The sequence below is a fragment of the Entelurus aequoreus genome, linkage group LG01, assembly GCF_033978785.1.
Source record: "Entelurus aequoreus isolate RoL-2023_Sb linkage group LG01, RoL_Eaeq_v1.1, whole genome shotgun sequence".
Classification (NCBI taxonomy): domain Eukaryota; kingdom Metazoa; phylum Chordata; class Actinopteri; order Syngnathiformes; family Syngnathidae; genus Entelurus; species Entelurus aequoreus.
The window spans coordinates 30586671-30601226 of NC_084731.1; the positions used below are offsets into that span (position 1 = coordinate 30586671).

Below are 14556 nucleotides of genomic sequence, written 5' to 3' on the forward strand. Positions count from 1 at the left end.
GCGAATTCCAGTCATTTGAATTTGTTTTAAACTATACTGGTGATTGTGACTGTGCGATATTACAGTTGTTTTACACACTGAGATTTTGAGTACGGGAAAAAAGGCTCTTGCTCGCTGGTAAATTCTCTGTGTGAGTGACTGTGTGACGCATATAAAGAAAAAAAAAAAAGGAGTCTCAGCTGGGAGACATTTTGAGATAAGAGTGTCAGAAGTGGCGAGGCTGTGTGAGTGTCAGCTGCACGAGGCATTGGGCCGAAGAGGTGTGACACTGTTAGCATAGCATTGGATTAGTTTAGCATTGAGCTAGGTTTAAAGAATAAATAAATAAATAAATAAAAAACTATATATAAATATATATAGTGGACAGCTGTACTCAATCTGAAGAGAAGGCTGACAGGTTGGTTTTGATAATAGGAAAAATAAAATATACTGTATATGAATAAATAAACATTTAAATATCAATACATACATTTGGACTGGGACATTGAAGCATTGTTAAATTCATTAGTCATTAATTATGTGTGTAATATACTGTATTGAACAGCCTTGTTGCTTATCTGATCCATCCAGTTCCTGTGTGGAAGTTGAGACAAACACACACACGCACGCACATCATAGATTAGGACACATTGTAACTTTGAATTAATAGTTATACAACAAATTAATTAATAATATTGAATTTAAATTTGATACAGATAAATTGATTATACATTGACATTTTAATTTTTTTCAGGAATAAACACACAATAAAATAAAAGTTAAATTTATATTCTAATACATCTAAGGGCATCTGTGCAAACTGTGAAACATAGAGTCTGAAGAAGTACAGATAAGACTCGCCAACACTCAGCGCCATTGTCAAAACAAAACGTAGAGAAGCGTTAAACAAATTCTAATCAGAAGGAAGACAGACCAAAATATGAGAACTTAAGTAAACAGACAGCAAGTAAACCAGAAATAATAATGTAAATAAATAACAAAGAAAGCAAATTTCTATGTGACATTGGTGCATGTAGAATTACATGTAGAGAATAAAACTAAATGGAAATAACTGTCTGCAAGATGAGCATGACGTCATGAATTGTGCTCGGGTTAGTAATAGATAGATAGATAGACAGATAACACGTTATTGATTCCTTCAGGAGAGTTCCCTCAGGAAGAAGAAGTAAAAAGTAAACAGTAACTAATAAGGGTATAAATGGAAACAAAATAGAAAAATATTACAAGGAGAATAAAAATAGAACAGTAAAATAAGAGAAACTAGGCATTAACGACCATGATATAAAAAAGTATTGCACTGTTATTGTTTTGCATTCCCTGTCATCCTAGCCCCCCCAAAGAGGAGTTGTACAGTCTAATGATGTATGAGACAAAGGATTTTTTATAGGCTAAACCAGTAGTTCTCAAAGGAGGATATGGTGTTTCCGCCCGGACAAAAAAGGGGGGTACTTGAAGGTATGCCAAGGGGTACCTGAGATTTTAAATATTTTAAAATAGCGACAATTCAAAATCCTTTATAAATATAATTATAGAAGAATAATTATTCAACAAAATAAATATTTAGAATTAAGTTCACGAGCCCAGATGGATCTCTATTGCAATATCCAAAGAAGGTTGATGATTGATTATATGTATAGAAATCTTTATTATAATTTAATCATTTGTTTAATTTTTAAAACGTTTTAGTTATTCTTATATTTTTTTGTCCAAATAAGTCAAGTAAGACCACAACAAATGAGCAATATGGTGCACTGTTATACAATTTAATAAATCAGAAAATGATGACATTATGCTGTATTTTTTTTATTTTACTGGGAAAAAAGGTTGAAAACCACTGCCCTAAATCATATCTAAAGCTAAAATTATTTTATAAGACTGATTATTTTGGATTATTGTGTTTGTATTGTGAGAGAAGGAGAGAAAGTGAGAGAGAGAGGAAGAGAGAGCGGGTGAAAAAACAGATTGAGGGTGAAGAGGATGGTTTGAGAAAATATGGGAAAGGAATGTTTATAACCTTACGTTATGTGAATGGTTTCTAGGAGAACAGAAAATAGAAACATTGGGTGAAGTGTAAGGAAGAGATGGATACAGGATGTTGTTTGTAAAGGAAAACGAAAGTGAAGAAAAGATGAGAAAGTGACAAATGAAGGTATTCGTAAATGGTATGCTGTTGATTGTGGTTAGCTGCAAGTTTGTTTAATTGTTTGTTTGTTTAGTTGTTTGAGTGAAAGGGGAAGAAATCAATAGGAATAATTACATCCAAAATGGAATAAAACTATGAGTGCGATAGATAATGAATGAATAGATGAAATAAGTTTATTTGGGTCATATAATCAACCATCAACCAATTTGTGTGAGCAGTTTAACAGTAAATTAGACATATTAACAATCATACACATTTACACACAGAACAAAAAAGAAAAAGAATGACCGAAAAAAAAGAATAGGCGGCCTATGATATACATTTACTGAACATTAAATTACCTGGAACATCAACGTTAAAAGATGAAAGTAATTGTTACTATATTTTATAATGTTCAAAAAACTTTACTTTTCAAGGGTCTCCAAAACCATAACAAAAAACTACATGTGTTCAGCTCATCACTGAGGATGGTACATCATTTAAATCCTAAAACTGAAATACATTTGTGTTTTTATTTTATTTTACTTGACCTATTTCAAAAATCAATATCCCCTGTAAATGATAGTGTCTCCTCATAATGTAAATAAGCTAAGAATACAAACTGGAAGGCTGTTGTTCTTTACTTGGAAACATAATTGCCATTGTTTTAAAATTAAATTATCTGAACATTTAACACATTATGACTTATAAAAAATAGATTGATATGATCATAATAATAATGCTTTGCGTATTATTGAAATGAGCCCTTTAAGTTTAAGTATTGGGTCTATATTTCTTCTATAAACATTTCCCCAAACTTCAAAACAATATTACATATGGAAAAATAAATGAATAATATAACATGTGCAGACATTTCTTATTCAGCATGTGTTTTACTTTATACCGAATAGCAATGGATTTGGATATTTTTCTTTAATATGTTCAATATGTGGCTTCAAACATATTTATGATCAATTATTATTCTCAAGAAGTTAGTTCATATACTCTGTCAAGTTACTCTTTCTGGTAAAGATTTAGTCTTATTAATTTCTACATATTGAGATCTATTACTTAAAATAACTACTTAACCACTATTGTGAAACACTTTTAATTTATGGGAGTATTGGGATAGGATTGAGGAAGATGTCTGCTGTGGTGGTAGTTAGTTTGGAAATCAATTTAATAAAAGTAAGTTTAAGTCAGGTAACTTTAAAGTGCAGTCTGACATTTTAGTTTGGAGTAATTTATATTTTTATTTAGACATTGCAGTACACCATACTTCTGGATGTTGAGCTAGAAGAGGATAATGGCATGACAGAATAAAGTTAGAGTTAAAGTTGGGGTGCCAGTGATTGTCACACACACACTGGGTGTGGTGGAATTTGTCCTCTGCATTTGGCCCATACTCGTGATCGCCCCTGGGAGGTGGGGGGAGCAGTAGGCAGCAGCGGTGCCGCGCCCGGGAATCATTTTTGGTGATTTGGCTCCAAAATTTTTTATTTTTTATTTTTTAAATACTACATGGTCAAGCTCCTGCCTATCTTGACGATTGTATTGTACCATATGTCCCGGCAAGAAATCTGCGTTCAAAGAACTCCGGCTTATTAGTGATTCCCAGAGCCCAAAAAAAGTCTGCGGGCTATAGAGCGTTTTCTATTCGGGCTCCAATACTATGGAATGCCCTCCCGGTAAAAGTTAGAGATGCTACCTCAGTAGAAGCATTTAAGTCTCATCTTAAAACTCATTTGTATACTCTAGCCTTTAAATAGACTCCCTTTTTAGACCAGTTGATCTGCCGTTTCTTTTCTTTTCTTTTCTACTCTGCTCCGGGGTGGACCGCTAGCCTGTCCATCAGATGGGGACATCTCTACGCTGCTGACCCGTCTCCGCTCGGGATGGTTCCCGCTGGCCCCACCATGGACTGGACTTTCGCTGATGTGTTGGACTTTCACAATATTATGTCAGACCCACTCGACACCGAGGATGTCGTTGTGGCTTGTACAGCCCTTTGAGACACTTGTGATTTAGGGCTATATAAATAAACATTGATTGATTGATTGATTGATAGTCTTTGGTATGACTCGGCCGGGGTTTTGAACTTGCGACCGGCCGATCTCAGGGCGGACACTCTAACCAATAGGCCACTGAGATGAAAGAGGCAAACCAAATCTCAACAGCTTTCAGTTAGCTACAGATTTTGAGAGTATAATGCGAATAACTATAACTTTACAACCGTTTGCTGTGAATAGTGTTGAATAATAATTACAAATAACAGCCTACATTAATAAATAGAATAAGAGCGGATAAAGTGTTAAAAAGAGGAGAAGTGTGATTAAGCCTGGCGCTTAGAGCATGGCCTTGTGTGTTTGTTGTGACTAGGTTGGATAACCAGTCGGAGACAGGCAAGGCAAGGCGGGGCAGCTTTGTTTGTGTGGCGTTTTTCCAGGAAAGGGCAGACTCAAAGTGCTTCACAGACAACAAAGTGAAATGAAAGAAAATAAAAGCAAAATTAAAATGCAGACAAAAAAATAAACACAGTGCGGACGTTAAAAGTTAAAAGATTAAAAGATTTAGCTGAAAGATAAGGAGAAACGTGAATAAAAACATTCTTTTGTTTTGGAGAATATCACGCACAGCGGGAGGTCAGAGTGCAAGCATGACAGCTTGCTCGCGGCTACTGATAGACAAATGATAGTTTAAATTAACTCATAGATAATCTTTAAGTGAATTAAAAGGGTACTTAAATACACATGAAGTAGTACGTATAATCTTTGAATTAAGGTTATTGATTAGCAATTAATGGGATAGTTAAGACTGTAATTTTAAAACGTGATATGCAAAATTTAACTAACCGAGAGGATATGAAAACGATGGGTGTACATGTTTTGAGTTCCAAAATTCTGGAGGAAAAAACCTCAACAAAACGTAAAACCATACAGACGGACTTGGGTGGTAGCCACGGTTGTGCTAGGTCAAGCGAGGGTGGAAAGGATGTGCAGCCGGGGGACTGCCAGCTTCTCTGAACAAGACAAGCTCCAAGGTGTAGCCAGAACATGCTCACAAAAAATACAGGTGTGACAGCAGGACGAACAGCAGGATACAAACAGACCCCTGCTGGACATAAGTGTCAACGGACAATGTTCAACACAATCTTTGAAGCATTCCTTTGTGGTCAACCTGCACACACCTTGTAATGACCTGCTTACGAACTGTGCCCTGACAATTCAATACTGCACAGAAGGAACTTCCTGATGTTGCCTGACAGCACGACATCAGCTGACAACTACTGGGGACGCCTCCCAGGAACGAGTGGAGGACGGGGACTGCTCCAACTGTCCTAGCACTGGCTGACTGAGGTGCGTCCGTGTGCCCTGCCACCCAAACCGCCAAAGTGTATGATCACCAATTAGACGACTCATAATAGGAGCCTTTTGACTCTTATATAGGGTGGGACTCAAGGTATGGCCGCTCATGTGAACTATCCTTACAACAATTAGAATGGTATAAGATGGACAACTAATGACCCACATTGTTCCCTCTGTCCTGCCTACGAAACCAAAAATTTAGGGCATATGATAAAACAGGGCGTAGCTGCCGCTGATTGAACCGATACGCTAATACCACATTTTCAATTATTTCGGTTGTCTGTTAAAAACATAGCTATTGGTTGCAATTTGGACATTCCTGCTGTAGGCTACAAAGAGCTAGCAGCTACACAACAGCTGAGCTAAAACAAAATTTAAGCATATCAAATAATTGTAGTTGCTTATTACATACACAAAGTCGCAGAGAGACAGAAGTCTGTAGAAAGTATTCAGTAACAAACGTGTCCGCATTATTAAACTTTCTACCACAGGAAACATACTGAACAAATACAGCAGTTACTGTCAGACTCTAATCCGGATTACCTTGTCTATCAGACACATGGTTAAAACCCATAACACCTTTCGTTCTAATTAATGTCCCGGGGGACAAGATTACAGAAAAGACAGATCGAGTGACAAAGGGGGGAGGAATTATGATTTATGAAAGGGAAAACATTAAAAGTAGATCAATTTGAGTATGTTGAAATTAAAATCACATTTTCCTCAGAAATGTATTTCAAGGTAATTGTAGTACACCGACCGACCACAGCTAAAGACATTTTTCTTGATTAATTTTCAGACATCCTCAAACAGCATAGTATGAAAGAAGTAACGTCATGGGGGACGTTAATCTGGACTGGTTAAATAAAACACGTAGAAAGAAACTTAAGGATATTATAAACGGCTTCTACATGATACAAATGATAAGCAGCCCTACTAGAATTACAATTGGATGACAAAAATCAAAGAGAACATCTGTAAATACACGAATACAAAACCAGAAAGAAGAGTGTAAAATAAAAATACCATTGGATTAATAAAACAATTTGGATTGTAATAAAGACATGAGGACTCAGCTCTCATAAGAGCAATTAAAACAGGTCTAAATACAGATCGTATGATTTTAAAAGTTTGGAGGAACAAAGTTACAATGTTTATGCGGAAGTCTAAGGCTGACTTTCATTTAGAATTAATCAAAGCTGCAAAAGGGAACAATAGAGAGTTATGGAAAACCAGATACAAACTTACGGAAAGAGAGCAAACAAGAAACAACACTATAACATTAAATATCAATGGCGCTACTGTCGCAGACAGTCTGGACATAAGTAATAATTTTAATGAACATTTCATCAGTCTGTACAAACCCTGAATAAAAAGTCCCTCAAAATCAGTGCAAATAATGGTCATTTATTCAGGATGGACTAATTTTAGAATTAACAAATGAAACAAAGTTACGGTAAACAAAATCTCCACTGCATTATCAGACTCACGATCTAGAGATATATATATATGGGTTGGACACTATCTTCCTAAAAACATATAAGGATTGTATTATTGCTCGTATAACAACGATTGATAAATAAATCAATAACGGAAAACACTTTCCCTACCACGTCGAGAAACTGCTACTATGATTAAATCCATGAAGCAGGAAATAAAGAAGACCAGAACATGTACAGACCAATTAGCCTTCTCCACGTTATAACAAAAGGAATAGAAAATTTGAAGTTAAAAGGTGGCTTTGGAGCAATCAAGGCTGCTCACACGGTCACTAAGATGGGCATTATGTTGACACATCAACTTAATGTGTAGTATATTTATCCATGAGAGCATTTTGTTGTAAATTGTGAGGTATGGCTGTTAAAATCTTGGTTGTTTTTACGAATGATGACAGATGTGAACAAGAGCATGTATGGTCTTTGTGTGATGATGTAAATAAGGTGTGGTTGTATTGTATGGTAAGTATGTGTCCATGAAGGGGCATTTGGTGACTTTTCTTATAATTGATTACATGCTACAGTATGATTATTTTTGATTAATTATTGATTATTATGAATGTATATATTTATTATGATTAATTAGTGTCATAATTTTATTGCTTGATTTTTGGATCCCTTTAATTTAGGTAGCCAGGGACTGCAGATGGAAAGTAGCTATTTAGATATAATCTGGTACAGAACATATCTGTTTCTGAACTTAATGTTTCTGTGCATTGTCCCATCATAGATAGACTAAATTAAATACAACTATTTAGTGAATTATTGAGGCCACAATAATTCACTAGGTGTTGTAAAATATCAAAGTACTATTGCAAAAGCGAACAGTGACCTCAAACATGACCTGTCCTCCGCCTCTGTTCTTGCTGCACTTGACTATCAGCTGCCTTTTCTTTTTCTTGGATGTTTCTGAAAGTACTAATACTACTACTACTATTACTATTACTATTACTACGACTAACACTGTCCCTGTGAGAGGGACAGAGGGGGGAGGTGAGTTTGGATTGGGTCAAGTTTGAGCGTGTTGAGGTTTTATTTAATCAATATGATCAATCCGGTACAAGGATAAAGGAACGTAATGATTTAGATTGACAATTGCAGTGGTTGGCGAAAGCAACCCCAACCTCAAAGGAGGGTGCCAATTCAGTAATTAAATGTTTTGTGAATGATCTAATATCCCGACATGGTTTCCCCAAAAAGATTAGGTCAAACAACGGCACCTAATTTAAGAAAACAGGTTAATCTTCTTCAGTCACAAGATCAGCACTCTCAGGACCAGCAGCTTCCTAGGAAGGTGGAAAGACCATGAGACCAAAATGGTAAGTTTGCAAAATGTAGAATTTGTGTGCCAGTTCCTCTGTGCAGATTTGAGGATGAAAGCAGCCACCCCAGATTCCCTTGCACTCGCTAAGAGGGGCACGGTCAAAGCCAATCCAGGACCAACACCCGATACCTGACTGGAAGGAACCGAGAGGAGAGACAACACCTTGCCAGCGATGACGAGAACAACTAAGGTTGCCAGCCAATGTGTCCACCAGGACTCCAGCAGCTGTGGAAAGAAGTGTCGGGAGTGCCGAAGCGGCGAGGAGGCCTGGACCAAAGCCCCACGCCCCATACTCTGCCCCCGCCTTCCCCAAAGCCCCCACAGCTCCAACTTTTTCTCAGCTTTTCCCCAATTTCGGCCAGCACGCACCGGCCACTGAACAGTCTGCCCAATGGACTGAACCACACCCCAAGAAGAGACAGAGACAGACTGTTTGAGTGGATCTCTTTCTTCACCAAGGCAGCCAAAAGCCCAACGAGGTGTCGGCAGGCCACCAGCCTGAGGCACCACCGAGCCATCTATACGAGCACTAATCGAACATGGACTCACACGAAATTCAGTTGTGTGCTCAAAATTAATTGGTAATTAACAATATTGGTAACTACATCCATTGCAAATGCCGGGAAAAATATTTTTGCAAATGTCTTACAGTCATAAGTCTATATACATTCATCTATTTATGTTCAATGATGTTCATGATCAAAGTATTTGTTATTCCTTTACTAAATCAAAGGGTAGGCCACTAATTGTGTTCTGTGAGATGGTTTTACTGCAGGCTGGTAACAGCGATCGCTCTGAAGGAGGGTCATAGACGGAATTTTTGCCTCGTATAAAAACATTGAGGTTTTTGCCTCTATCTGTGGTAGAGATTTAACTTAGTAGTCTACATCAGAAATTGTTTTGGTCCAGGGTCTTAAGACCCTGGAAGGCGGGTATGTAGTAGAATTTCTGACCTTTGACCTATATTGCATGTCTATCAAGAATGTACGCTCATTTAATTTCTCTTCTATTCTGTGCCAGTGGGACAAAGGTGAATATGGAGTTGTGCCAACCTGTCTACAGAATGTTTAGAATTTCCAAATATGACTAAGAGATACAAGGTTGTTTTGGAACAGACAAAACCAAAACAAAACAATCATGACGCATTAGATAACAAACAATGACGCACAGGAGACATATAAAAAATGGCAGAAGACCGGAACTCGAGAGTGATTTTGGCTTGTGTGTGTCTTGTTTACTCCGGAGTAACATGTGGTCTGTCTGCACGGCCAACTTAATTCAACCTGCACTTCTGATAATGGGTAAATAAATTTGTTGTACTAAACTACTTTTGTTGCCTGTTTAAGCTTCGGACAATCCACTACATTGTCGTACGTAACTGCCCTTTTGTCCACAATAACGGGAGATGGGCTCGACGATGGCAGAAAAATATTGACCAACGTTTGTATTTCCTGCATTGTCAGTAAAGTGCAGCTGAGCAGCAGTTCATTAAAATCTACATTCAATGCACAGGAGGAGAACATCGGTTACACTAGCCAGGAAGTAGTCTTTGCCATTAAGCTGAATGTATTTGTCTTGTCTTGACTTGTCTTTTGTTGAGTCCTGTGAAGTGTTTATACTGAAAGTAATGTACTTATTGCACAGCAGCTGCACTGCAAAAAGTCAGTGTTCAAAAACAAGAAAAAAAAATACAAAAATTAGGGGTATTTTATTTGAACTAAGCAAAATTATCTGCCAATAGAACAAGAAAATTTGGCTTGTCAAGACTTTCCAAAACAAGTAAAATTAGCTAACCTCAATGAACCCAAAATTACCTCAAAATAAGTATATTCTCACTAATAACAAGTGCACTTTTCTTGGTAGAAAAAAAAAAGAGACCTTTTTGCTTAATATGTTGAAAAATATTCTTAAATTAAGTAAATGCTAGTGCCATTATCTTGACATAATGATATGCGCTCGGCATCATGATTTTTTTTTTTCATGCTAGAAGTAAGAAATTATTACTTTAAAAAAGTACTTTTATACTTGTGAGTGTTGATGACAGAGCTTTGCAACAGTTGATATTCTAGTTTCAAGCATGTTTTACTCAATATAGGTCATCAAATCTCAGCAACAAGCTGTAATATCTTACTGAGATAATTTAGGACCAAAACCCTTAAAACAAGTAAAACACTCTAACATAAAATCTGCTCAGTGAGAAGAATTATCTTATCAGACAGAAAATAAGCAAATATCAACCTTATTTGAGATATTTAATCTTACTTAGATTTCAGTTTTTGCAGTGTGTTTGACTGTAGTTTTGATTACCCAATTTGGAAGCGTCCCTGCGATGAGGTGGCGGCTTGTCCGGGGTGTACTCCTCCTGCCCGCCCAGCTGGGATAGGCGGCTCCCCCCCCCATTCACCGACGTCCCACTGGGGTGAGTTTTTCCTTGCCCGTATGTGGGCTCTGTACCGAGGATGTCGTTGTGGCTTGTACAGCCCTTTGAGACACTTGTGATTTAGGGCTATATAAATAAACATTGATTGATTGATTGATTGATGGAGATATCCACTGACGTCACATGTTGGAAAACGTCATATATAGGGGAAAATTCCCAACAGCTCGTTTGGAGCAAGTATGAAGGAAGGTGTCTATGGATGTTTTCCTTCATTCAGGTCATTGTATTCTCAGGGCATTCAATCCATCGCAACTGGACTATTTGGTTTGTCTTGGAACACGTTTCATCCAATTAGGCTTTATCGGTAGGAAGGAAAGCAAGACTGTTTTGTAAATATCTGATTTCACATTTCTGGGCACTTATGGGGATAATAAATAGACAAAAACAGGTACCAACATGTAAGAAAAGTTGGTTTTGCATAATAAGACCCTTTCAAATGATGTGGTTGACACTTGTGATCTAGACCAGTGGTCCCCAACCTTTTTGTAATTGCGGACCGGTCAATGCTTGAAAATTTGTCCCACGGACCGGGGGGGAGGTAATAAAAAATTTGTATTTATTTTTTCTCATAAAGAAATACAATCATGTGTGCTTACGGACTGTATCCCTGCAGACTGTATTGATTTATATTGATATATAATGTATATATTGTGTTTTTTATGTTGATTTAATTCAAAATATATATATATATATATATATATATATATATATATATATATATATATATATATATATATATATATATATATATATATATATATATATATATATATATATATATATATATATATATATATATATATATATATATATATATATATATTTTTTTTTTTATTTTATTTTTTTTTTATTTCTTGTGCGGCCACGGCCACCATTCGGTCCACGGACCGGTACCGGTCCGGTTGGGGACCACTGATCTAAACAATACCCAAACCTAGAATTCTAATAAAAACAAATAAACAAGTGCAGTAGGTGAAGTAAAAATATTTTGAAAAGGGTGTCATACCGTAGTTGTTCCCGGGGGCCGAGTATTTGGTACTGGACTTGCGGATTATGTTTTCATGGATTTGATGCCATTCGTTCTCGTTGTTACAGCTGAATGTTTTATGAAGCAGACAACATCCACAAACATAAACATACATTTACATACTGTATACATTATACATACCGTATTTTATGGACCATAGGGCGCACCGGATTATAAGGCGCACTGCCGATGAGCGGGTCTATTCAGGTCTTTTTTCATACAAAAGGCGCACCGGATTATACGGCGCATTAAAGGGGTCATATTATGATTTTTTTTCAAAATTGAAAACACTTCCTTGTGGTCTACATAACATGTAATTGTGGTTCTTTGGTCAAAATGTTGCATAGATTATGTTTTACAGGCTTTCTGATAGTCGCTTCAGGATGCGCCTTATTTATTATTATGTGTCTTATTTACGTGGCTCACCTTCGACAGCGTCTTCTCTCCGTCATCTTTGTTGTAGCGGTGTAGCGTGCAAGGACGGGAGTGGAAGAAGTGTCAAAAGATGGAGCTAACTGTTTTAATGACATTCAGATTTTACTTAAATCTCATCCGTGGCTCACTAGTGCAACAACGCCGGAAATGTGTCCCGTGAAAAACCGTACGACCGGAACTCTCTAATAACTAAAGTTCCGTGGGTGAATAATGTAAACCCACTACACTGGTAGTTTTTAGCGCTTCCATAGTGAGATATAAGTTAGAACTTTACGCTACTTTATATTAAAAATGGCAACAGAAGAGAGTGAATGCCATATAACAAGAAGATAGTGAAAAAGAGGAAGCTTATCGACTACGGTGTCGGTACGGACTACAGTGCGTACATTTTCAGGACTTATGCAGATCTCAAATACACATCAGCAGGTAATAGAAGGTAAGAAAAGTGGGTTTTGCATAATATTGTGAAACAAAACGCCAGATAATATGTCTGCTAATGGCTGCCATTTTGCGGTCCTTATACACACACCATACTAATACTTCTCCGATTACGGTAGCCGTAATGGGTCGACAATCCATCAAGCGATTCGGCTTCAAAGTCATACTAAAAACATTTTGACAGATTTTTGAGCGCCGTGTGTAACATTCTTTATTTTCAATGGAACATTTAAAGTTTTGGTGTTGTTTACTGGCGTCATATTGCAGTCTACATGTATCTCTTATGTGTGACTGCCATCTACTGGTCACACTTATCATTACACTATGCACCAAAAAAAATTGCATCAAGGTCGGTAAGCACAACCAGAATTATTCCGTACATAAGGCGCACCGGGTTATAAGGCGCACTGTCGATTTTTGAAAAAAATGAAAGGATTTTAAGTGCGCCTTACAGTCAGAAAAATACGGTACTGTACACTTCGAACACTCGTGTGGAACTCACATGTAGACTTTAAGGACAAAGTCTTTTTCCTCTCTAAGTTCTGAGATGGTTTGCAGGACGTCGCTCATGGCAAGGACAGCACAGCCGTAAGGTCGACGATATCGAATATGCGGCGGACCTTTTTTACTGTCATTCAGCAACATTCGCCCTGCAACAGAAAGTGGGGAAAAAAAACTTTTCATGCTCCCGCCACTCCCTTTTTTTATCAGGTACACTTTGATGATAATGTTAGTAATGATAATAACTTAATGTGTGCTTTATGCCTGTGTAGCCGAGTTCTACCTCAACCAGCCACTACAAGACTTGGACTTCCTTTTTTACACCAAATAATTCGCTCTTTTGTTATCACACTTGCTTAATACCACCATCTCTCTGGATCCGGCGAGTCGGTACACAACCTTATACAATATTTCATCACTGAAACTCTTTCTGCTCCGCCGCTCCCAGCCTGTGGAACGCTCTCCCAGATCACCTGAGGGCACCACAGACTGTGGATGCTTTTAAAAAAGGCTTAAAAACCCTTCTTTTAAAAAAAAGCCTTTTTTTTTAGATAAATGCATACTAGTTCTAGCTATTTGGCTGTTCTAGTTTTTATTTTTAGTTTATTTTTATTATCTTTTTATTTGTATTTTTGTAACACACTGTAGTACTTTGAGGTTGTTTACTCAATGTAAAGTGCTTTTTACAAATACAATCTATTACTCTTCTCTAAATGAAACTTTCAGCGCACCTTCAGCGTGCTAAAATTGGCTTCTGTTGTTTAGACCGCACTTCGGTATAGCCCAGAAAAGGTGGTGCATATTTTATTTGTGTGCTGTGCATGTTAACAAAATGACGAAAAGGCACAGGTTGAACCACATGATGCCAGAAATGTGGAGGATAATGAGCGTCTCCGTGGTGACAGTCCGTATACACGCAAAAAGATCATTTCAATAGGGCGGTCCACACGACTTTTGCACTTGTTACCACTTGTATACGCAGTCTTAGTACAAACCCCAAAACCAGCGAAGTTGGCACGTTGGCTAAATGGTAAATAAAAACAGAATACAATGATTTGCAAATCCTTTTCAACCTATATTCAATTGGATGGACTGCAAAGACAAGATACTTAACGTTCGAACTGGAAAACTTTGTTATTTTTTGCAAATATTAGCTCATTTGGAATTTGATGCCTGCAACATGTTTCAAAAAAGCTGGCACAAGCGGCAAAAAGGACTGAGAAAGTTGAGGAATGCTCATCAAACACTTACTTGGAACATCCCACAGGTGAACAGGCTAATTGGGAACAGGTGGGTGCCATGATTGGAAATAAAAGCAGCTTCCATGAAATGCTCAGTCATTCACAAACAAGGATGTGGTGAGGGTCACCACTTTGTGAACAAATGCGTGAGCAAATTGTCCAACAGT

At 37.3% G+C, this 14556-nt stretch overlaps 1 protein-coding gene across 7 annotated transcripts in view; it reads right to left on the minus strand.

Annotated features, from left to right (window-relative positions):
- The window catches only part of LOC133650217 (dedicator of cytokinesis protein 3-like), a 92878-nt gene that overhangs the window by 57460 nt on the left and 20862 nt on the right, over window positions 1-14556 (minus strand). For all 7 annotated transcript variants that reach the window (XM_062047241.1, XM_062047232.1, XM_062047210.1 and 4 more), the window contains exons 12-13: window positions 13150-13297; window positions 11754-11842 (exon numbers count right to left, since the gene is read on the minus strand). In XM_062047241.1, the coding sequence (XP_061903225.1) occupies window positions 11754-11842; window positions 13150-13297 (237 nt within the window). The remainder of the gene's footprint in view (window positions 1-11753; window positions 11843-13149; window positions 13298-14556) is intronic.